Here is a 22,510-nt window from a genome sequence, read left to right on the forward strand (position 1 = left end):
ACTCAATCTTCTGTTTTTAATCATTAAAGCTTCTGTGCAGCTCAGAGAGCCCTCCAGGCTGGAAAAACAGCTATCAAACTTTCACAATTCCACTTTTTCTGAAGGGGGTAATAAAGTCCTGATGTATATGTGAGAGAAATTGCATTAACTGTGGCCCAGCACCCCGGAGCAAATAAATGCACGAGTGTAACATGTTTGGACAGCTCAAACTAGGGCTGCACGATATATTGAAATTATTGAAATATCGCAAATGTACATATCGCGATATGCATATCGCAAAGGCAAGTGAAAACGGAATTATATTAATATAGTAACATTCAAGGCGATGCACATGGCAGAGAATACAGTGGGTGCGCAACTGTGTGTCACAGTGTGGAAATACACTGATCCTTTGAGTGCTTCAGGGCTCGATATTTTCCAAATATATTTTCTCCATTGTCATTTCAACATTAACAGACTGGGTGATTACATGAGAGAAGACTTGTTTCAGTAAGTTGTGCTTTATATTTCAACATAACCGCTGATGTTCATTCTATTTTTTCTCTCGTGCTGGACGTTGGAGTGCGAGAGCATTGTGCCCTGCTCCATTTGAATTTCTACTGCAATCTGTCACACACAGCATTAAAGAGCATGAATACAAATTTCATGATAAAAGTGACAAATTGAAAGCTGAAGCTAAAATCATGTTTCTCATAAATCTACTTGCTGTGCTGTTCTGTGCTTCCAATCTGAGTTAAGTCCCACATTGAATTAACTAATTAACACGAGCATGAATTACATTGTAAAAATAAATAAATTAAAAATAAAATAAAAGTAATAAAAAACGTCATATTTTGCAACACTTTTAGGATATCAAATAATATGGTGAAATTAGCTTTATATTCATATGCGCAGTAAAAATAGATTACAATTAAGATTAATTGTAATAGCGGCTACATAGCTAATAAAACTGTGCATATTATACACAGTCTATATGCAATTTGGTACAAAACACAACAATATTTGTGATCTCCGTTTTTTCCAATAAACTTCAGTTTATTTGGGCGGTGGGGTTTCCGATATTCTGTATGCTTCTATAATGTCATCATAGCAATATCATATTGCATATCACATATCACATTTTTCAACAACTTATTGCCTATTGCATTTTTTCTCAATATCCCTAGTGCAGCCCTAGCTCAAACGGCAACCAATTTGGCAGGTTAGGTGTCGCTGCTACTGAAAGAACCGCCTTTTCTATTTCTCCTTCATGTATGAATAAGCCTTCCTAAAGTGAGAGCGGTGGTAAATGAGAAAAGTGCTTAGTACTGTCATTATTGAACACTAAACAGTCTATTCTGTGTTTTGTTTTATTAGATTGAGCCAAGTCTATAAAACTAAATGATGAAAAATAGAAATTTCCCTAATGTCAAAAATGGAAATAGCTGGGTAATCTGCTTTTATACTGTGAGTCTTATGCAAGGAACTATGATGTAACTTGTAAATTTGATTTGATACAATTTTCCTTTCTAAATCATTCTGTTGCTTTTTTTTTAAACTCACTGGTAATTGTGTTACACAAACCATAGTATGCCACCATCCTTTCTATTCTAAAATCCTTTTAATGGTTCTCAGAATTTAGCCCTCTCATAAATCTCTGTGTGCTCAAGAGATTATTCTCCAGACTGGAGCATTAAGACTGTCTACTGCAGGCTTCATTATTGCTTGGAGTTAAATACCAAAAAAAAAAAAAAACCTAGAAGGAAGATTTCAATCAGTTATAAGGCAACTAAAAGATTAAACTCTATGACCAATTTTTTTACACCTTTATTAGTATTTTATTAATGGGCCTTTGGCTTTGGCTGGCGTGCAAAACGAGCTCAAAAACACATTTCATGGCGCATTGTTCGTCTTCTTACCCACATCATCTCATCTGTTGCTTTTATGAGTGGTTTTGGGGCAAGTGACCTAGAACGTACCTTGGGGGGGGTGAACTATTTCCTGGTCGTCTGAAGGGCGTAAAGATTAATAATGTCAGTGAGAGATGGAGACATTATTTTCAGTCATAGAGAACATATTCTCTACATTTTTTATACCGCACTGAAAACATGAATTTCTATTGCTACAAAAAGGGATTTAGATGTTTTATAAGCATGTAATAATGCACGTAACATGTGAGAGATGGAGCTGCCTAGAATTTATTTTTATTTATGAAGGACACATTTTCTTTTTTTCTTTTTTTTTTACATTATTAATACACATTTCTGATGCTACAAAAAGCATTATATATGTTTTATAAGCATGAAACATTGCTCATAATATCACAGCAACTGTTGCCTTTTAAATACACGTACTGAGGATAAAAAGAGAATTTTATTGGTCCTCAGAGGAGTGGAAAACCTCACGCCCTTCTCCAAACTGTAAAATCTGCCTCCACATCCACCTATCTCACTCTCTTTCCTCCCTTCTGCCTCATTCACTCTAAAACCGATGGCATGGGAATGACAGCTCTGATGCCTGAACTTTAAATGATAGAGATTAAATTAATTCATAGGAGAAAATCCATAATTTCAGATCCGGAATCTCTTCCACCTACAAGCATAAAGAATTAATAGAGTAATCTTACTGCGAGGCAGAGAGAGGGAGAGGAATAAAGAAATAAAGGAAGAGAGGGAGGGAGGGAGGGAGGGAGGGAGGGAGATAGGTCAATTTCTTCTATTTTGTACCTCTGACAATTTCCTGTCAGAAGATGAAGAAACACAACTAAATAAATAACCAAATTTAAAAATAAATAAATAAACAAACAGAACAAATAAAAGCTTATTTCTGTCTGAATATGCAATGAAGGCCTGTTCTGCTGCTATTAAATGAGATGATGGAGGGAAGAAAAGAGAGGGAGATAGAGAGAAAAAAAAAACAGAAAGACGAGTTAGATTTGTTCTTTTTCTATCTCCGTCTTTTCTGTATTCATATGAGATTGTGGCAGTCATAATTCAATACAGAGGGGAGGTGTGACTGCATTGTGGTGTGAGGGGCATGCTACGTGGGCAGAGTATAGATATACATGCATTCTGCGTGTGTTTGCGTGTGTGTGCATATGTGTGCGTTTCTGCTCTAAGGCACTGTGGCAGAACATCTGCGATGTTATTGTATAGGTTAGTGAAAAATAATGGCTATTAAAGTTGCATATAACACACACAGGCATGCTGTGATCCAGTTGTGTGCTTTAGATGTTCAAGGACTCATGGTATAACCTATGTGGACACAGACACACGCATATGCTGTGGAATGGCTGTGATGGTTAAACAACAGAATCCTTGCTTTGAGATCTGAGAGCCAAATGCATTTGCACAGTGTCATCTTGAGAATTGACTGTTACATGAGCTAATCTATCTCTCACATGCACATACAAAAGCTATACACACACTATGTGAAATGTGTAGCTGTTCCCTCATGCTCAATTTGTATTGCAAATGTGTAGTTTTTCCATTTTTCAGACATTCATTGTATTAATTGTATTATTGTCTGATAATCATATGTCCTGGTAAAACTGCTGCATGCCTGTCTCAATTACATCACCTTTGACTTTCATTATAATCTCATTTTACCTTTTCAGGACTTGGTAAATTAAAAACCTTTATTATGATAATGAATTTACTGTGTAATCTGCAGTCTGCCGCTGTTTGAGGAAGAACAAACTACGGCATTTATAGCCTCCAGCGGTTTGACATGGGTTGAACTGTAAAGATGGGAGTCTGCACAGAGACATGGGACCTCACCTCAGGTCTGGGGGAAGAGCACAGCTCCCGACAGGAATAGACTCTTATAGCACCTGCGATGGCAGCAGCAACTGCAGGTCTCGAGAGACTGAGAACACAGGTGTTGTGCGCTCTAAAAACCAGTCGCAAATCTATACGCAAAACTAGTATGCGAGCATCAAGAGCAGATAACGTGAAACACAGATACTATTAAGAAGCCCTTTGCTCTTTTGCTAAAGATAATTGTAATATTCTACAGTATCCTATGTTTCTGAGTGGTATTTAGCATGTTAGTAGGAATGTGCAAAACTACATATTTTCAAATGGACATGTCTGTTAACTTGTCAATCTTAAGGAAGGTATAATTAGGCTGATGTTGGTTGCACCTGACCCAATAGTAAATCTTTCTTTCTATAAAAAAAAAAATCAATATTTTCAGAAGCGATATGTGTGGTTGAGAAACAGAACAACATTTAAGTCCTTTTTTACTCTAAATTTCCACTTTCACATTCAAATTCAGATGTTAAAGTGGAACAAAACAGGCACCGCATATGACTTTCAGATGTAAAAGTGGAGATTTAGAGTAAAAAAGGACTGTTTCTCATTCTCAGCTATTATATCACTTCTGAATATTTAGTTCCCCTTCTGTCGCTCCACGTTGTGTCGGAGAAGCGACACTAGGGGTCTCTCTTGAGTGCCGATATTCACCTCTGATCTTATTGAAAAGGGCCAATGGGAGTTGGCAGTCGGTATTTGCATATCCCGCCCCCGGACATACGGGTATTTAAGCGCGCAAATACGGGAGTTCATTCAGAAAATTTCTTCGAGCCGATGGTCTGTCTGCAGTTTGCTGCGAAGTTACACGCCACTTAAACGTTCCTGTTTTCCTCTGACGATCTGCATGCTGTTGGATCTTGACGGCGCACAACAGCGGCTTTCTCCTTCTCAGTGCACGGCGTGCACTGTTGCCCCTGAGCGCTTCGACAGCGCAGACACGCATACACACACACACTGTGTATTAAAAGAGTTTTTTACTAAAAGAGTAATTTTCTCTAAAAGAGCAAACACAGCGGTGTTGAACGTCCTTTTAAGGACGCGTCTTTTCAAGATGCCTTTCCGCCTCTGTGTCGCTCCTGGATGCGGTAGAGTGCTCTCTGCTTCAGACGGCCACAGGCGCTGTCTCGTGTGTTTGGGCCGCGATCACACCGAGGCGGCGTTTATGGATGGTTCATGTTCTCACTGCGAGAACATGACCATGACCACGCTGCGGTCGCGGCTCGCTTTCAACAGAAAGCAAGCCACCCCAGCTGCACCCCGCATTGCTCCTTCTTCCCACGGGATTAAGGACGGTGCGGTTGGCGCTGGGGGCGATTTGGGGCGGCAGCGGGTGCAGTTTCGCCGGTAGCCCCCGCGAACCTCCTGCTTCCCGACACGCTCGCTGGTCTCCGTCCACGCTCGCGGCGATAGCGGCTCGCCTCACGGCCCGGCTGTCTATCCTCCCGAGTCTGAAGCAGATGAGCTCGCCCTGCATCGGAGAGTGCGGTGTCTGATGCTGAGGACTCCCCTGGACTGCCGCCTTAGGGCCAGCAGGCCCAGGCTGAGGCCGACGCTCAGATGTCCGACATGCTTGCCCGGGCCGCCTTGAGCGTGGGGTTGGACTGGAACCCTCCATCCTCCCCACAGCCTTCTCGGTTGGATGATTGGTTCCTGGGGGCAGCGGCCTCGCATCCCCCCGGTCCCTTTCTTCCCGGAGGTGCATGATGAGCTGACATCTACGTGGAGAGCCCCGCTCTCCGCTCGTCTAGGTGCCACCCGCTCCACTCTCTCCACCCTCGACGGCGGAGAGCGCCACGGGTACGACGCGATTCCCCAGGTTGATAGGGCAGTTGCGCACCATCTATGCCCCGGTAGCCCTACCTCCTGGCGGGGTCGCCCCGTACTCCCATCCAAGACCTGTAGGACAACATCCTCGCTTAACGCGAAGGCCTACACTACGGCTGGACGCGCTGCCTCTGCCCTGCATGCAATGGCCCTCCTGCAAGTCCACCAGGCCAAAGCTCTCAGAAACATGCACGGGGGTGGACCTGATCCTGATGTGCTGCAGGAACTGCGCTCAGCGGCCGACCTCGCCCTGAGAGCGACGAAGGCCACAGCGCAGGCACTCGGACAGACGATGGCCACTCTAGTGGTCCAGGAACGCCATCTTTGGCTCAACCTGGTCGAGATGCGTGAGGCTGACAAAAACCGCTTCCTGGACGCACCTGTCTCCCAGATTGGCCTTTTCGGTGACACCGTCGAGGACTTCGCCCAACAGTTCTCCGCGGTGAAGAAGCAGACGGAGGCCATTTCAGCACATCATGCCCCGCCGCGAGACTTGCCGCTACGGGCCCTGCCCTGTCTGCTCGCCGAGGGCGCCCCCTGCGAGGAAACCAGCTCCTACTCCGCCTCAACCCGGGCCCAGCTCTCAGCCCCAGCGTCGAGCACTCCGCAAGCGGCGCACGCCCCTGTCTCACGAACCACCTCCAGGACCCGGAAGGCTCCCAAGCATTCCTGAGACAGCCGACCCAGAGCCGAAGACGTTAGCTCCGGAGGTGGTAAGACCGCTCCGTCCCCCGGTGGAGGGCCGGGAGGAGAATCCTTTGTCTTTTCATTTGCCACACCCCCTGACGGGGGCTGTGGTACCCACATACTCAATAAAAGAGCTATTTCCTTTGCCTCTGGGTCACCTGGCCCGCAAATGCCGTTCTCACGGCAATGTGCTTTCAGATCACAACAGTCCCGGTACACCGGACGCGGCGATCCCGCCTTCCGCCTGCCCACGACTGTCCCCCGGCTGGCTGGTTCAGACGAGTCCAGAGGACGCCAACATCAGACCTCCTCCTCAGTCAAGAACCCGCCCCCTGCCGGGCGCGCGGAGCAAGGTAAGTGCTTTGAGTCTATTCTCAGCACCTCAGCCTCAGGCTGCAACGAAGCCGCCCGACGCTGCATTACCTGTTCCGCCCCGCTGCGAGGCCCCGCCGGGTACGTCCAAAATACTCGTCCCTTTGATGCCCCTAGCGCAGAGCTGGGAAGCGTGGCTTTCGCTTCCCAACGCATCACGCTGGCTGCACCGGACCATTCGACTCGGTTACGCAATTCAGTTTGCCCGGCTCCTGCCCCCCTTCAGGGGCGTCCGCTTTCCGCAGTACACGGCGAGCATGCCAGTTACCTGCGCACAGAAATTGCGACCCTCTTAGCCAAGGGCGCGGTAGAGCCCGTCCCTCCAACCGAAATGAGGAAGGGTTTCTACAGCCCTTACTTCATTGTACCCAAGAAAGGCGGCGGCTTACGACCAATCCTGGACTTGCGAGTTTTCAATCAGGCCTTGTTAAAACTCCCGCTCAAAATGCTTACGCAGAGAAATATTCTGGCTGGCGCTCAGCATCTAGATTGGTTCGCAGCGGTGGACCTGAAGGACGCTGCACTTCCACGCCTCAATTTTGCCACGACACCCGACCCTTCCTACAGTTCGGCTCGACGGCCAGGCATTTCAGTACAAAGTCCTCCCCTTCGGCCTGTCTCTGTCCCCTTGCATCTTCACGAAAGTCGCAGAGGCAGCCCTTGCCCCGCTACGAGTAGCCGGCATCCGCATTCTCAACTACCTCGACGACTGGCTCATCCTAGCACACTCTCGAGAGTTACTATGCACACACAGAGACCAGGTGCTCTGGCACATCAGCCGCTTGGGGCTTCAGGTCAACTGGGAAAAGAGCAAGCTCACTCCGGTTCAGAGCATCTCTTTTCTCGGATTGGAGTTAGACTCAGTCTCAATGACAGCACGTCTCACAAGCGAGCGTGCTCAGTCGGTGCTGGACTGCCTTGCTTCCTTCAAGCCAGGCACAGTGGTCCCTCTAAAACTTTTCCAGAGGCTCCTGGGGCATATGGCGTCCTCCGCGGCAGTCGCGCCGCTGGGGCTGATGCATATGAGACCACTCCAGCACTGGCTCCAGACTCGAGTCCCGAGACAAGCATGGCACCGCGGCACGCATCGGGTAAGGATCACCCCCGCCTGCCTCAAAACACTCCGACCCTGGACAGACCTCTGCTTTTTACGGGCAGGAGTGCCCCTGCAGCAGGTGTCCCGACGCGTCCTGGTCACAACCGACGCCTCCCGGTCCGGGTGGGGTGCCGTGTGCAGTGGGCACGCAACAGCGGGCCGTTGGAAAGGGGCCCCGCTGCGTTGGCACATCAATTGCCTGGAGTTGCTGACCGACCTTCTTGCTCTCAGGAAGTTCCTCCCGTTAGTTCGGGACAAACATGTCCTCGTGAGATCGGACAGCACCACGGTGGTGGCGTACATAAATCGCCAAGTGGCGTACGCTCCCGCCACATGTCACAACTCGCCCGCCGTCTCCTCCTATGGAGCCAGCAGCGACTCAAGTCGCTGCGTGCCACTCACATCCCCGGCAAGCTCAACGTCGTAGCGGACGCGCTATCATGACAACGCCTGCCCGGCGGGGAGTGGAGGCTTCACCCCCAGTCGGCCCAGCTGATTTGGGAACGTTTGGCAAGGCCCAGGTAGACCTGTTCTCCGCCCAGGAAACCTCCCACTGCCCGCTCTGGTACGCCCTAGCAGAGGCTCCCCTCGGGACAGACGCGCTGGCACACAGCTGGCCCTCGGGGCTGCGCAAGTACGCATTTCCCCAGTGAGCCTTCTTGCACCGGTGCTGTGCAAGGTCAGGGAGGACGAGGAGCAAGTCACGTTGGTGGCCCCCTACTGGCCCACTCGGACTTGGTTCTCGGAACTCAGGCTCCTCGCGACAGCTCCTCCCTGGCGAATTCCCCTGAGAAAGGACCTCCTCTCTCAGGGACGGGCATGCTCTGGCACCCGCGCCAGACCTCTGGAACCTCCACGCCTGGTCCCTGGACGGACGCTGAAGAGCTAGCCGGCTTACCGGCGACCGCTGTGAATACCATCAACCAAGCCAGAGCCCCTCTACCAGGCACCTTTACGCCCTAAAGTGGTGCTTGTTCGCAGATTGGTGTTCTTCCCGAGTCGAAGACCACGAGAGATGCGCGATTAGGTCAGTGCTTCTGTTCCTACAGGAGAGGCTGGACAGGAGGCTGTCCCCGTCCACCCTCAAGGTGTATGTTGCCGCTATCGCCGCCACCATGTTCCTGTAGACGGCAAGTCTTTGTGTAACCACGACCTGATCCTCAGGTTCCTGAGAGGCGCCCGGAGGTTGAATCCCTCCCGGCCAGGCCTAGTTCCCTCCTGGGATCTCTCGGTAGTCTTGGCAGGACTCCAGAGACCTCCCTTCGAGCCGCTCGAATCAGTTGGACTCAGGGCCCTCTCTCTTAAGACGGCCCTGCTGATCACGCTCGCCTCCATTAAGAGGGTCGGGGACCTGCAAGCGTTCTCTGTCAGCGACACTTACCTGAAGTTCGGTCCGGCAGATACGTCTGTGATCCTAAGACCGCTGACCGGGCTATGTGCCCAAGGTTCCTACCACACCATTCCGAGATCAGGTAGTGAACCTGCAAGCGCTGCCCCGGAGGAGGCAGACCCGCCCTTTCGTTGCTGTGTCCAGTGCGCGCCCTGCGCATTTACCTGGACCGCACACAGAGCACCAGACGCTCTGAGCAGCTCTTTGTCTGCTTTGGGGACGGCAGAAAGGGAATGCCGTCTCCAAACAGAGGCTCGCCCACTGGGTTGTCGATGCCATCACACTGGCTTATCACACCCAGGCCGTGCCCCTACCCTTACGGGTCCGAGCTCACTCAACAAGGGGTGTTGCGTCCTCGTGGGCACTGGCCAAGGGCACCTCCCTAGCAGACATCTGCAGAGCCGCGGGTTGGGCAACACCCAACACCTTCGCGAGGTTTTACAACCTCCGCGTTGAGTCGGTTGTGTCTCGTGTTTTCTCAGGTCTGAGCCCGTAGAACTCGGTAACACGTAGACCGACCGGCCGGGTGGATCGCTTGCGCCCAGCGCCCTTTTCCTGACGTCAAGTTAAAGTGGTGCGCCTTCTTCCCAGGTCGCCCCACTCCGAGTCGGGCCCCTGGTCGATTCCTCCCCAGCCCTCCGGGTCCGCGGTTCAGCGGAGGAACTCGCCGACCCAAGCCACTGCGGGTACCCTGATGGCCACCCCGTACTGGTATAGGGGCTCCACAGGTAAAATAAGAAGGCCTCCTGTTCGGACTCCCCCTGTGTGTAATTCCACGGTTCTGTCCCCTTACGAGCGGACCCCCGTGTCTCCCTTAGAAAGTTACAGCTGCCTCGGTCGCCGTGCTGTAGCAACTCCCCCCTTTCAAGGCTGGATCTACCACCGCACCATACTTTCCACACGAGCCCTAAGACGGCCGTGTGACGTGTCTACCACTTTTCCTCCCCAAGAAAAAGGGCAGGTGTGGTCTCCGCAGGGTCTGGGTAAGACCCCCTTCCCTATATGCGTGTAAGGGCCCCAGCCGTGATTGCTCTATGCGAGAAACATAGAGACAAAGAGGCCCAGCCAGGCTGGCCCGTTCCCATGTTGGCAAACATCGCCTTGTTCCCCTCCCAGGGTAACTAGAAGGACTCCGATGTTCTTATGGGGCATTGGGGAAGGGTACGTGCAGCCAGGTACAGACGATGCGTGGCACTGGATGAAATCCCTGCCCGCCTCTGTATCGGCGGTCCACGTACAAGGTTCAGCGCATGGCAAGATTGGAATGGGTCCCCTAGTGTCGCTTCTCTGACACAACGTGGAGAGAGCGACAGAAGGGGAACGTTTGGTTACGTATGAGGGAACGTCGTCCCCTGAGGGAGGGAACGACACGTTGTGTCTTTCCTCCGCCATGTCACTGAACCGAGCCACTGTTGTGGCCGGACCATTTCCAGCTCCTCAGAGAAATCCTGAATGAACTCCCGTATTTGCGCCGCTTAAATACCCGTATGTCCGGGGGCGGGATATGCAAATACCGACTGCCAACTCCCATTGGCCCTTCTCAATAAGATCAGAGGTGAATATCGGCGCTCAAGAGAGACCCCTAGTGTCGCTTCTCCGACACAACGTGTCGTTCCCTCCCTCGGGGAACGGAGGTTACATACGTAACCAAACGATTTAACCACTGGAGTCATTTTTCGTTTATGTTTCCCTTATGTGATTATTGGAGCTACAAATCTGTAGACAAGTCTGATCACCTTTCACTTTCATTGTATGGACCTAGAGAGCTGAGCTATTCTTCTAAAAACCTTCGTTTGTGTTCAGCAGAAGAAAGAAAGTGAGACACATCTGGGATAGCAAGAAGGTGAGTAAATGATGAGAGAAATTAAATTTTTGGGTGAACTATCCCTTTAAGGGCTGTTCACATAAGTTTTTATATTGTTTTCAAAAACAGCTGGACAAACAAAATAGAATGGAACAGGGGTAGCAAGATGCAATTTCTTAAAGTTGGACTATTTAAAAGTGCTTGTGGCGGGATGCTCTAAAAAATAGCAAGAGACAAGAGAAAACTGCCACAGACTTCCATTTGAATGTGTGTGGAGCAGCTTTGTTTTAAAGGCTCAACTTTTTCAAGAGGGTTTTATCAAGCAAACTGTCTAAGGCAAAAGTACAGCATGCTGTCAGCACACTAATCAAAGTACTGGTAAAAAATATAAAAATAAATAATATACTAAAAATTTGATACAAACTATTCAACCTTACTAATCAACTGTTTGGTTGCTGGATGATGTCATCGTGACCCATCTCTATTAAGAAGCTATCTGCCGTTGCAGTATTCTGTGTTACTAATAGTGTATGCTAGTACATCTTACTGTTTATTTGTTTTTTAAAATGTGTTTCTCAGGAGACATTTTAGGCAAAATTTTAAACAATTGTGATAGTTCTAGTCAGGCGCTTGGTGGGGCTTGGGGACAGAAAAAGCAGCAGTGTACATAAATATATGAGTACATATTTCCCAGGTTATTATGATTCGTTTTAGAGAAAGGGACCTTTTGAATGCTACTTCCACACTGTTTTGTTTCAACGAGCAGAAACATCGACACTATGTAATTGACTTCATGAGCTCTCGATAAGCATGTCTGCAGTGTATTTCACAGACAGCGTTATGGAGCAGTTCAGCTGAGAAGTTTTTGATTTTCAAGAACCTCTCAACTGACTCTGGATTTAGAGAAGTTTAACTGTAGAGAGCTTTCTTCATTTACCTGATCTCTCTCTCTCTCACACACACACACACATATACAGAGAGATTGGCCTTAATGCGTCTGTCCGGCCTTTGTAATTAATTTTAATTTGGATCTATTGGATCAGGAGAAATTAATTCAATCTCTCTAGACACAAAGCTGGTATCCATACCACATCCATCTTTCTGTGAGCAAGTGAAGAGAAAGAGAGAGAGAGAGAGAGAGAGAGAGAGAGAGAGAGAGAGCGAGATAGAGAGAGAGAGCATACTAACTGCTCATTCAGAAGGAAGCAAAACATGTATATAGACTTCTTTATGAGTCCAAGGTGAGACTAGATGGAAGAAAAAATTGTTTTGAAATGATTTTCATAATTTTGAGAGTAAATATACAGCTGAATTTGAAAATGCTCTCTTGAAGAGCCATACCATGTAGTATCTATTTTATTTTTCCCCAGAACTCCAGTTATATTGTTAGTCAAGGTTTCCCAGCACTTTCCCTTTCACTGCATTTGGCTAGTTTTTCTTGACCATTTAGTGACCTTTAGAATTAAAGAGGCTGGGATTTCTAGTGCACCATATCTATATTAGGGGTGTAAAAAATATAGTATTGATAAAAACGATAAAATACCATATGTATCGTCATGTCCTGGTGCTACAGTATATCAAACATGCCATTTTATTTACGTATCAATCAATCCACGCAGAAGTGTAAAGCACAAACTTAAGGTCAAACTGAAATGATCAGGGTCCTTAGTAAAAATAAACTTCAGCTACTCAAATCTAATACTGGGATCCTCTGGAAGGCAATCAAGAGCATTAACAACACGCAGGAACAAAACAACATATGGCAGAGGTTCCTCATATAGACATTAATAAGATTTAAACATTTTCGGAAGAAACTGTGAGTTGTTCTTGCCCATGTAAAAATAGAATCAGGGTTTTCAAAACCTCTAACCCTAAGTACAAGCAACTGTAATAGTAATGATTGCCTTTGCAAACACTATCATCTTTTTGTGCTCAGAAATAATAATTACTTCTCCATGACTGGGCAGGCCAAGCTGCTGAATACATAAACATCACGAACAAAGATTTCAGAACAAACCTTTTTGGCAGCTTAGTTTCAATAAATGGGGAGGAGGCTTTGTGTTAGTATGTATATCTAAAAACTAGGCTACAACACTACTATTTCTCAACTTGCATTTCAAAACAGAAAAAACAACCATCATATACATGAAATGGCCTCTTTAATTTAGCATGCAACCAATTTAGATAATATTTATTTTAAGTGTATCTTCAATGTTAACATCTAAATTAACATTCTCTGCAGACGTTGTCATATTATGTGAGTAAATAAGAATATCCAAAGCAAAAAGCAGACAACAGATACAAGTAAAGTACAAAATAAAAGCACTACAATTTAAATATATAGTGCAGATGTGGTGCTTACCAGAAAGTACAAGGATGAATTTATAGGAGTTCATATGTGACTGATATTGGAGGAAGTCTGGACATTTTATTTGCATATATACATATATATATTTTTTCTTTTCTTTCAGTTCAGTCAACAGAATTGGTAATCTGGAGGAAAGTGAACCTTAAAAAGGTGTCTTAAAGCAATAGTTCATCCAAAAATAAAAATTATTTCATTGCTTATTTCTGTGGAACAAAGGCAGAATGTTAGAAATCTGACAGCTTCAGTCACCATTCAATTTAGCATCTTTTTACATCCAATGAAAGTGAATGGTGAATAAGATTGTGCTCTAAGGCATGGCGACTAAGTTTGTCAATCTCCTTTAGTGTTAAACAGAAAGAAAAAGTGATACAAGTTTGGAATGACAATAAAGTGAATAATGACATATATTTCTTTTTTGGGAGAACTGTTCCTTTAGGATGTGAGTTTTGGGAGGAGAAACTGTGGAGAAAATTCTAGATCTGGAGAAATGGGAGCCATTTGTGTGGAGAAACAAGGGCGGAACAAGACCAGATATACCCAATCATCAGCAAGACAATGGTCTACAATATTCCCACAGGGGTCAATCAAATACAACGTAACGTATGTGTGTTTAACAATAAAATAACATTAATGTGTGTGTATATGTGTGTGAGAGATTATGGAGTGTGGCTTACACACCAAAGCAGTTATTAGTGAGCCGCATAAATATTGCATCAGTGAGTAGTGTAGAGGAAATGTTGTGTGTGTGTGTGTGTGTGTGTAGCTAGACTCGGAAGTCTGTTTAACTGAATGTGAATCTCCCTCTGCGCCAACACTCATTAAAATTGTAAAGTCATACACTGATGAGGGCACTTAAGAGTAATCCACATACACACAGACACACACGCATGCACATGAATGAAATATTTTGCACATCATCATCATCATCATCATGACAATCTGGCTGACCTAAAAGAACCTCTCTGATGTATTGTTTCTCTTACCATTCTCAGGCTCGGACTTGCGCTCTTGTTCCGTATCGGTGAGGGACAGGACAGAGTTTGCTCGGCTGGACAGGCAGGAACTGTGCTCTGACTTGACTTCCTGCATCCACAACCGCAGGGCGTGGTCAGGAGAGGCCCCACCCTCTGACTCAGGGTCTGAGGCAACACCTGCCGACACGCCCCTGGGGTATGCAAGCTCCTGATTGGCTGCATGAAGTTCCGTTTGGAAATCAGGGAACGCAGTCTGGGAGGGGTCAGAGAAATCTGAGAGAATCAGAAAGAGAGGTACATGCTAATAACTTAAATCTTATGTGCAAATTTGTGGAAGCACACACACACACAAACATACACGACTTACAGGCTAGTGAATTACAGCTCAGTGTTGGAGCTATGTATAGACTGAAGAGATTTCTTGAGCCATGCTGAGAAACTATATTCTTTTTTCAGAGATGGAGAATAGCTTGAAAAACCCCAAATAAACATTTTACACAAAGAAGTCTGCTTTTAACCACACAAAATGTGAAAACTATTACAATTCCCCCAAGAATCTCATAGAGTGGAGGAGACATAGGGTTTTCACACCAAAAATATTACCATAAACAAGAACTAAATAAAAAATTAAAAAATCGTATACTGAAATAAAAATCAGCATAACTGAAAAAAATTTACCTAAACTAAAATACATTTTCATTGTTTTAAAAAAAATAATAATAACAATATCTTAATCGTAAATATTTAGTTTTTTTTGCGATATGTTTTTAAACTTTTAAACCCGCCATCACCTTAACATACAGATGCCACTAGGTGGCGATAATACAAGCAGATGGTCTAAAGGTCCTCAATACATTAGCAAAGACAGAGAGGGAGCCAATCACTACTACTTCATGGAGAGAAGTAAAGCAGTTAGAAAACTAGAGTGACCAGAAGTCAGTTCCGGTTTTATGAGGTGTGTCTGTCATTTCTCCAAAAAATATAATAATGTCCCAGTTTCAGCTGTTAGGCTCACTGATTTTGTTTTTCATTGAAATTAAATACCCTCAACATCCTTCTTGGTATCTTGTCTGATATTTTATTGCATTGCACGATGATTTCACGATACTTTAATTATAGTTTTGCTGCAATCCGCTCAAAATCTGGTTACCATGACGACTCACATGCTTGGCGATTAGAAATGCCCAAATGAAAATGCATGTTCAACAAGCTAAAAGAAGCCAATCTATTTCTTTGCACAACACGTGAAATGGAGCTGAAATGTTTTCCTGTCACTGTAAATGTTCACTTTCCCATAGCCACAGTGATAAATAAGAGATCATATTTAGGGTGACCAGATTCCAGCTTGTGGAGAATGGGACAGCCCCCTCCCAGCAAAAATGAAATTGACGTATCTTTATTAATGCGAAGTAGATGGTGCATCTGCCGCACCTGTAACTGTTGTCACCTTGTACTTTTACACTGGCAGCAATTTTTCTCAGTATGTGCTTGTCTTTCAAGAGTTTATGGTACAGTAAAATGCAGAGCATTGCCTTCATGACTGTTACAGTAGCCACGTTTACATGCAACCAAATAATCCATTTAGAATCTGACTGATAGCTCAATCGGATTGAAAAGCCTTCATGTAAACACAAAAATTATCTGATTGAGCTGGATCCGAATTAAATTTCAATCCGATTGAAGGGTGTGTTGTAGACCTAAAATAATCTGACTAAAATAAAAATATTAGCCATGGCCAGATATACCTTGTGCTCATGCGCAGAGATGTGGTGTATATGTATTTTTATATATGATACTCTTTGCGTGAACCTACAAAGCAATGACAAAACACATTATTAAGGGTATGTGGGCTTTCACTTAATATTCTGCATGGCACATATCACATGACATCAAATAAAGTAAAAAAGAACATTGTGTCATTCTTAATAGGGACTTTATGCAGCAGGTGCAGTTACGGCGTTCTGTGTTCCATTGCATGTTCACTCACCATTCACTCACTTCCTGATGTAACTTATGTTAAATCTATCTAGATTTAGACGTAGGCTATTTAAATCGTACTAGAGTAAAACTCTTCTTCTGACGGTTATTTAACACTGTGAGTATCACTTCTCTTGCTGGTTTAAATAGGCTACCTAATTTTCCCCTTGAATGATTAAATGCTCCGTTCCGCTGTCATTATTGCTTAGTGATTTTTGTGTAGGGTCCCACCCTCAGTTGTTGCTTAAAGTCCCTATTATTTTGTTTCCATTCCACATCTGTAAACTCCTTTAAGGACAACTCTCACCCACCTGTCTTTACTTCATACTAAGTATATTTTATTGGAGGAGGTCAGACAGGGTATTAGATGCTGCTTCTAATTCTTTGTTTGCCAAAGAGAGTGAGTAACATACGAAGAAAGCATTTCTGGCATATTTTTTTATATGATATCTCAATAAAGCAAAAACACCAATTACATACTTTTGTGCCATTCTCACTTTCTCAGCCTTTCTCCGCTTCTTCAGAACGTAACGACTGACGCTCTTTTTAAGTTTTTTTTCGTAAAATGTAATGCACATGTAAACAAATATTTGTATCAGATTGCAAAGTTTAGGGGACATATAAACAGTATATTCGGAATCTGCAATCGGATTGAATTTATTCGGATTGACGAAAATTAGTGCATGTAAACGTAGCCACTAAGTTGAGATTTATCCGGTGTCCATGCTGCGTTCATTAATGAGAACACACGCTCCACAGGTGCAGATGTCCCAGGCAGGAATAAAAGAAGTTAATGGTCTTGCTCTCCAGCTCACGAAAAACATCTGTCTATGGTGGCCCTATGTCCCGTTTTTCCTGGGACAGTCCCGTATTTAAGCACTGTCCCGACTTATTCTGAAAGAAATTGCATTTTGTCCTGTATTTACCCTCTCCTAAAATTTCTCAGCTTTCTCAGTCACATGTGTATTCTAGTCAAAGATAGCCAAGGAAAACCGATAAAATCACACCGTGTTATGTGAAGTACATGATTGGATTAAAATATCCAATCACAATAACCTATCAATAGACGTCCAGTTAGTGAACTGATTGAAGAGTCATTTTGAAAGAGCACACAGATGAAATTGTGGCTAGAAATATGTTAAAGAATTGTAAATGTACATTAATGAAGATCTTTAAAAAGAGTAAAAATAAAAGAAGTCACAGACAGAGCCTAGTAAAGTTAGGAGTGAGATTTGGCCGCACCGACATTGCGCAGCATGTTCAAACAAAAAGCATGTGGATGCTGCTAAAAGTAAGTATGCCGCATCAAGTGTTAGCGATTTGTTTTGTGAAGCACAGTTCAGAAACTGACAAGATGCATGCAAGTGAAGAACATTTTGCTTATCATTCTGTTGTGCACGGCCATAGATTTGCACATTCATGACCTAAGAAAAGTCTTGTAGGCAAGGCTGGAGGAATCATTCATACCCTCTGACATTAAAAAGCAGTTAGATGCCCTGGTTAAAGCTGGTGACATGCAAGCGGATGATTTCTTTTGTGCAGTGAGAAACTTTTATTCAGCATCGTGGATTACCTGCAGAATTGGGGCCGCTCATTGGAGAACACAGAAAAACTTGAGTGGGCCCTACTAAGAGACACCCTAGAGAGGAAAGACATTCAGAGCAGCCTCGAACACTTCTACTCCAGAATTCCTTGCTCTCAGTTTGATAGATGAAACTACGCTCTTTGATGAGTGGGCTTGCTTGAAACAGATTGTCTCTCGTCGCATCACTGAGTGGAACATGAACAAGACGGCCGTGTCTGAGACATGGACAGAAACAGGGTGACCAGATTCCTGCTTGTGTAAAATGGGACAGCCCCCTCCCAGCAAAAATGTAATTGATGTATCCTTACCTAGGCGCAGATCAATGTGAAGTAGAGGGTGTATCCGCATCTGTAACTTTTGTCACCTTGTACTTTTTCGCTGACAGCAATTTTTCTTTGTGCTCTGCAGTGTGCAACACTAACTTTTAGCAGCATCCACATGTTTTTTGTATGAACATGCTGTTTTAATTTACAATGTAAATAAGCATAAAATACTTATTTTTGTAAGTTGATATTTACACTATTTATTAAATCAAACAGCAACAAGCACATTTCGTGTATATCTGTTCAGCAATTATTTTTATAGTCGTCTTAATTTTAGATCATCCACGGATCTGTACCTTTAAGAGCGATTCACTCACATACCATTTCAGATTTCAAGTAATTTTAAGTTCATTTTCATTTGGTTGTGACCAAAATTTTGGTTGTCTGTGACAGTTGTTTTCTGTGCAAATAGTTTCCCCACTTGCATCAGTTTGTCCCACAATTTAGGTGCCCATGTTATTGAAATGAGCTGAAGGGAGGCTTGAGAGATGCCTCCCTCTGAAACTTTATCCACTGGATTTCACTGTTTGACAGAATGACTGCAGAAATAGGACTGCTACATGCTTGTTTGAGATCATGTTTCATAATGTTTTATTTGTTTTACTTATGTACAGTCGTTTATTTTGCTCACCCACATTTTTGAGGAGACACTGCCTCCTTTGCCTACTTGGAGAAATCCTGACTGCTCCAATTCTAAATTAACCAAGAACTGTTCATATTGTAGGCCATACTTAAGGCTGCTGAGACATAAATTAGGCAATTGCATTTACTGACTGGTTGTTCATATGATGAGATCAGTGGCAGATGGTGCTTTTCAAAAGAAGGTAAAGCACAGATGTTGGTCAAAAAAACGTAATTGCATCTTCTTTTTTAATACCATCATTATTATTTATTTAATTCTACTCTGTAGTTTTTAGGGTTGTTTGCTTTTTTTTTTTCTTCAGAACAAATATTAATAAGTGAACTTACAGAACGGAAATAAAACAACATAAATACAGATCCTTTAACATTTCTATTTTATTTACAACATATACATATGCCAATGGCCAAATTGAAGATTTATAATCACAAAATTAATTGTGTTGATTAAACCACATCCAAGTTCTTCTGCATCGTGGTGGTGTGTGGTGGTGGCGTAGTGGGCTAAAGCACATAACTGGTAATCAGAAGGTTGCTGGTTCGATCCCCACAGCCACCACCACTGTGTCCTTGAGCAAGGCACTAAACTCCAGGTTGCTCCAGGGGAGCGATTGTCCCTGTAAAAGGGCACTGTAAGTCGCTTTGTATAAAAGTGTCTGCCAAATGCATACAAATTTTAAAAATGCATCGCCGATCACTCTGCACTCAGTTGGAATGACAGTGATTGGAATGCTGTCATTAATCTACATCACCGTTTAAATGATTGTCTGTTTGTTACATGGTTCAGCCCATTTAATAGCTCGACCAATCATATCATATAGGCTGTGTCTCGTTTGAAAGGCTGCATGCTAGGTAGGACACTTCCTTTGAAGGCTGCAGTATACCGAGTGTCCTCCTTTAAACAAGCCTCATTTAAGCAAGACTGCCTTCATAGGACAAACGGAAAAAGAACATAACATGGTTGCTATGACAGCACGCCACTCTTTAACAAGCGCGAGCACTTTGAGTGAGAAAGGAACAAAGTCCCTCTGGAAGGGAACGTATGAGGTACATTTTAGAAGAGAAGATGTAAAGAGAAAAGAAAATAGATTTGACAGGTGTACTTTTAGTATAATAATTAATTTTAATTATACTGTATATTAATATAATTAAATATATTATATACTCTGCACCCATCTACTGAGGTCCTTCAACTTGGGAATTAACATTCTTTCCATTTTAACATAATATTTACGGGCATATTGGCGTCCATTTTTTAGACATTTCCGTTGAAGCAAAGAATTGTGGGTTATGAGTGCCCACCAAGGATACACCTCATGCATCCTCCGAATTTCCGTGAAAGAAGGTCACATTTGAAGGCTGCATTTGAAGTGTCCTACTCGCTTTTCTGAAATGAGACATCCTCGATGACGTATGCATCTGACAAATGTGACCTCCGGAGGTCGCAGCCTTCCAAACGAGACACAACCATAGAGAAGGTGAGATTACTGGTGGGATAAAAATACAATGATTGAAAGCTCACTGTCCAATCAATCATCATTTCTCTTATGCAGTTAGCACTCATGAACCTCCTGGAGATGCACGACGCACTAATTAGTGTAAATAATTCCACACGCATGCACATTAGGCTGCACACGTTCTGTGCTCATGCACTCTGCTGATGACGAGATTTGCATAAAGTGTCCTGTTGTGGACGTTCAGCATTTGACCAAAGTATACTTTGGGCTATAAAGAAATCACCACTGGATGACATGTAGTTGAAAATAGGCCTTCACATCATGAGTTCTGTTTAATGATTGAATCAAAAATGTTTTGACATTTTTTGTTTGTTTAGAATTCTTCTTAAATACATAGTTTCAGTAATTGTTGGATTGCGTTTATGTGTCTCAAATTCTGTGTAAACACACCTTTTGCAAGCATTGTATGTGTCTGATTTGTTATATCTGCTCTGTTGAAATCTGAAATTAATCATTTGGCAACAATCAGCTCATCTCTTCTCATTTCAGTTAATCAATTTTCTTCTTATTCTATTTGAACTCAACTTATCATTATTTCTCATCTCACATCACTTCATCTGATTTCCGATCTCCTCATTTCTTATATCATCTCATCTTCACATCTCATCTTTTTATTTCTTTTCATGGCATTCTTTTTATTCACATTTATTATCTTCTCTCATCTCAGTATCTCTTCTCTTTTCTTATATCATCTTCTCATCTCATCTCATCTTCTCATTTCTTCTTTTCTCTCATCTCCTTCTCTTATCTCCTTCATTTCTTATTATGTCTATTCTCTTCATATCATCTTCTCATTTCTTCACTTCTCTTTATGTGTGTAGCACCCAGTGTAGTTTAGCTGTGTGTGTGTGTATGTGTGTATAGAGGGAGTTTGATTTCCAGACCTGTGTGTGTGAGAGAGAGAGAGAAGCGAGCTCTTTATTCAAGTGTCCTTAAGAATCCTCTCCACCGACTCTCTGACTCCTGTCTCCGTGGCGACCCTTCTCACTGCTCTCCCTGCTCTAATCATCTCAGTACTAATTGCCCACGATGCACTTCTCTGTCCTTCACTAAGAACATGACCCCTTGCTTCTCAGTCTGACCTACGTGCACACACACACACACACACACACACACACACCCATGTGTAGACATGGATATAAAAAGCCAGGGTAAGAGGGGGTGAAAGGCCTTTCCTTAGCTCTCTCCATTTTTGCCTATGTCTCTGTCTCTCTCTCTCTCGCTGTCTCTATTTTCATCTCTCAATTTAATTCAGTGAGCTATGAATGTGGTACATACAATATTGACAAAGCTGTTGCTTTTTATAACAGTGAATCAAATTTTCCAATGCGACATAAAAGTCAGTATCAATAGAACAATTTTAATTAAGACAATATTAATTGAACTGGTAATAATAAAAGCAATAAAGTTATCATTAAGTAAGAAAGACCATTTTTACATTGAATTAACAAAAGGTCATGTGGAACAGGGGGCTTATTTATTGTTCCTCAGGTTGTGGCAGGCAGACGCCATATTTGGCTGTCACACTGTAGCATTCCTCATTCTCTCCCAATAGTAGGGGCAGTTTATCTATATTGCGGTAATTCTGGAAATCATTGAAGATTTTAGTAATTTTTGGAAAGTTCTTGCTGAATGTTTTAATAGTTTGTGCACTGGGTCAGGAAATGCTGCTCAGTTTCAACTGCTTCTTGAACACTGTGAGATCAGTCTCTCAGCCTTAGGGAGCCACGTTTGTCTGTGTCAACCCATCTTTATGGCCAGCTTGTGCTCACTCAGTCTGTGCTTTGTCAGAGTTTTCCTTTCCTTTTGGTTGGTCATCATGGTTAGGTAACTTACCACAGTGTATGTTGTTTTTAGGGCCAGATCAGTTTCAAGTTTGTTGCAATAATCAATGTATTTTTCTTTAGACATAATTTGGTTAGGTCTGATTGTCTGAGGTAGTTTTGTTTTGGTGGGGTCACAGAATCTCAGAATGAGTAGGCTCAGGGGGCTTCCTTCAGAGCTCATCTCTTGGCAGATCAGGGCTTTGTGGCAAAAGGAGAGGGGGTCAATTGTTTTGATGCATTTCCAGAAATGTATGGCTCATTTCTCTCTCTCTCTCTCTCATTTTAAAGCTGTTGCCGTGGTAACTGGAATGGAATGTTTTGTTCTGCATGTATC

The 22,510-nt window shown here is 43.8% G+C and overlaps 1 protein-coding gene across 3 annotated transcripts in view; it reads right to left on the reverse strand.

Annotated features, from left to right (window-relative positions):
• The window catches only part of tenm1 (teneurin transmembrane protein 1), a 291,251-nt gene that overhangs the window by 193,363 nt on the left and 75,378 nt on the right, over positions 1 to 22,510 (reverse strand). For all 3 annotated transcript variants that reach the window (XM_052114410.1, XM_052114401.1, XM_052114419.1), the window contains exon 3: positions 14,319 to 14,582. In XM_052114410.1, coding sequence (XP_051970370.1) covers positions 14,319 to 14,582 — 264 coding nt within the window. The remainder of the gene's footprint in view (positions 1 to 14,318; positions 14,583 to 22,510) is intronic.

The sequence above is a fragment of the Xyrauchen texanus genome, chromosome 4 (assembly GCF_025860055.1).
Source record: "Xyrauchen texanus isolate HMW12.3.18 chromosome 4, RBS_HiC_50CHRs, whole genome shotgun sequence".
Classification (NCBI taxonomy): domain Eukaryota; kingdom Metazoa; phylum Chordata; class Actinopteri; order Cypriniformes; family Catostomidae; genus Xyrauchen; species Xyrauchen texanus.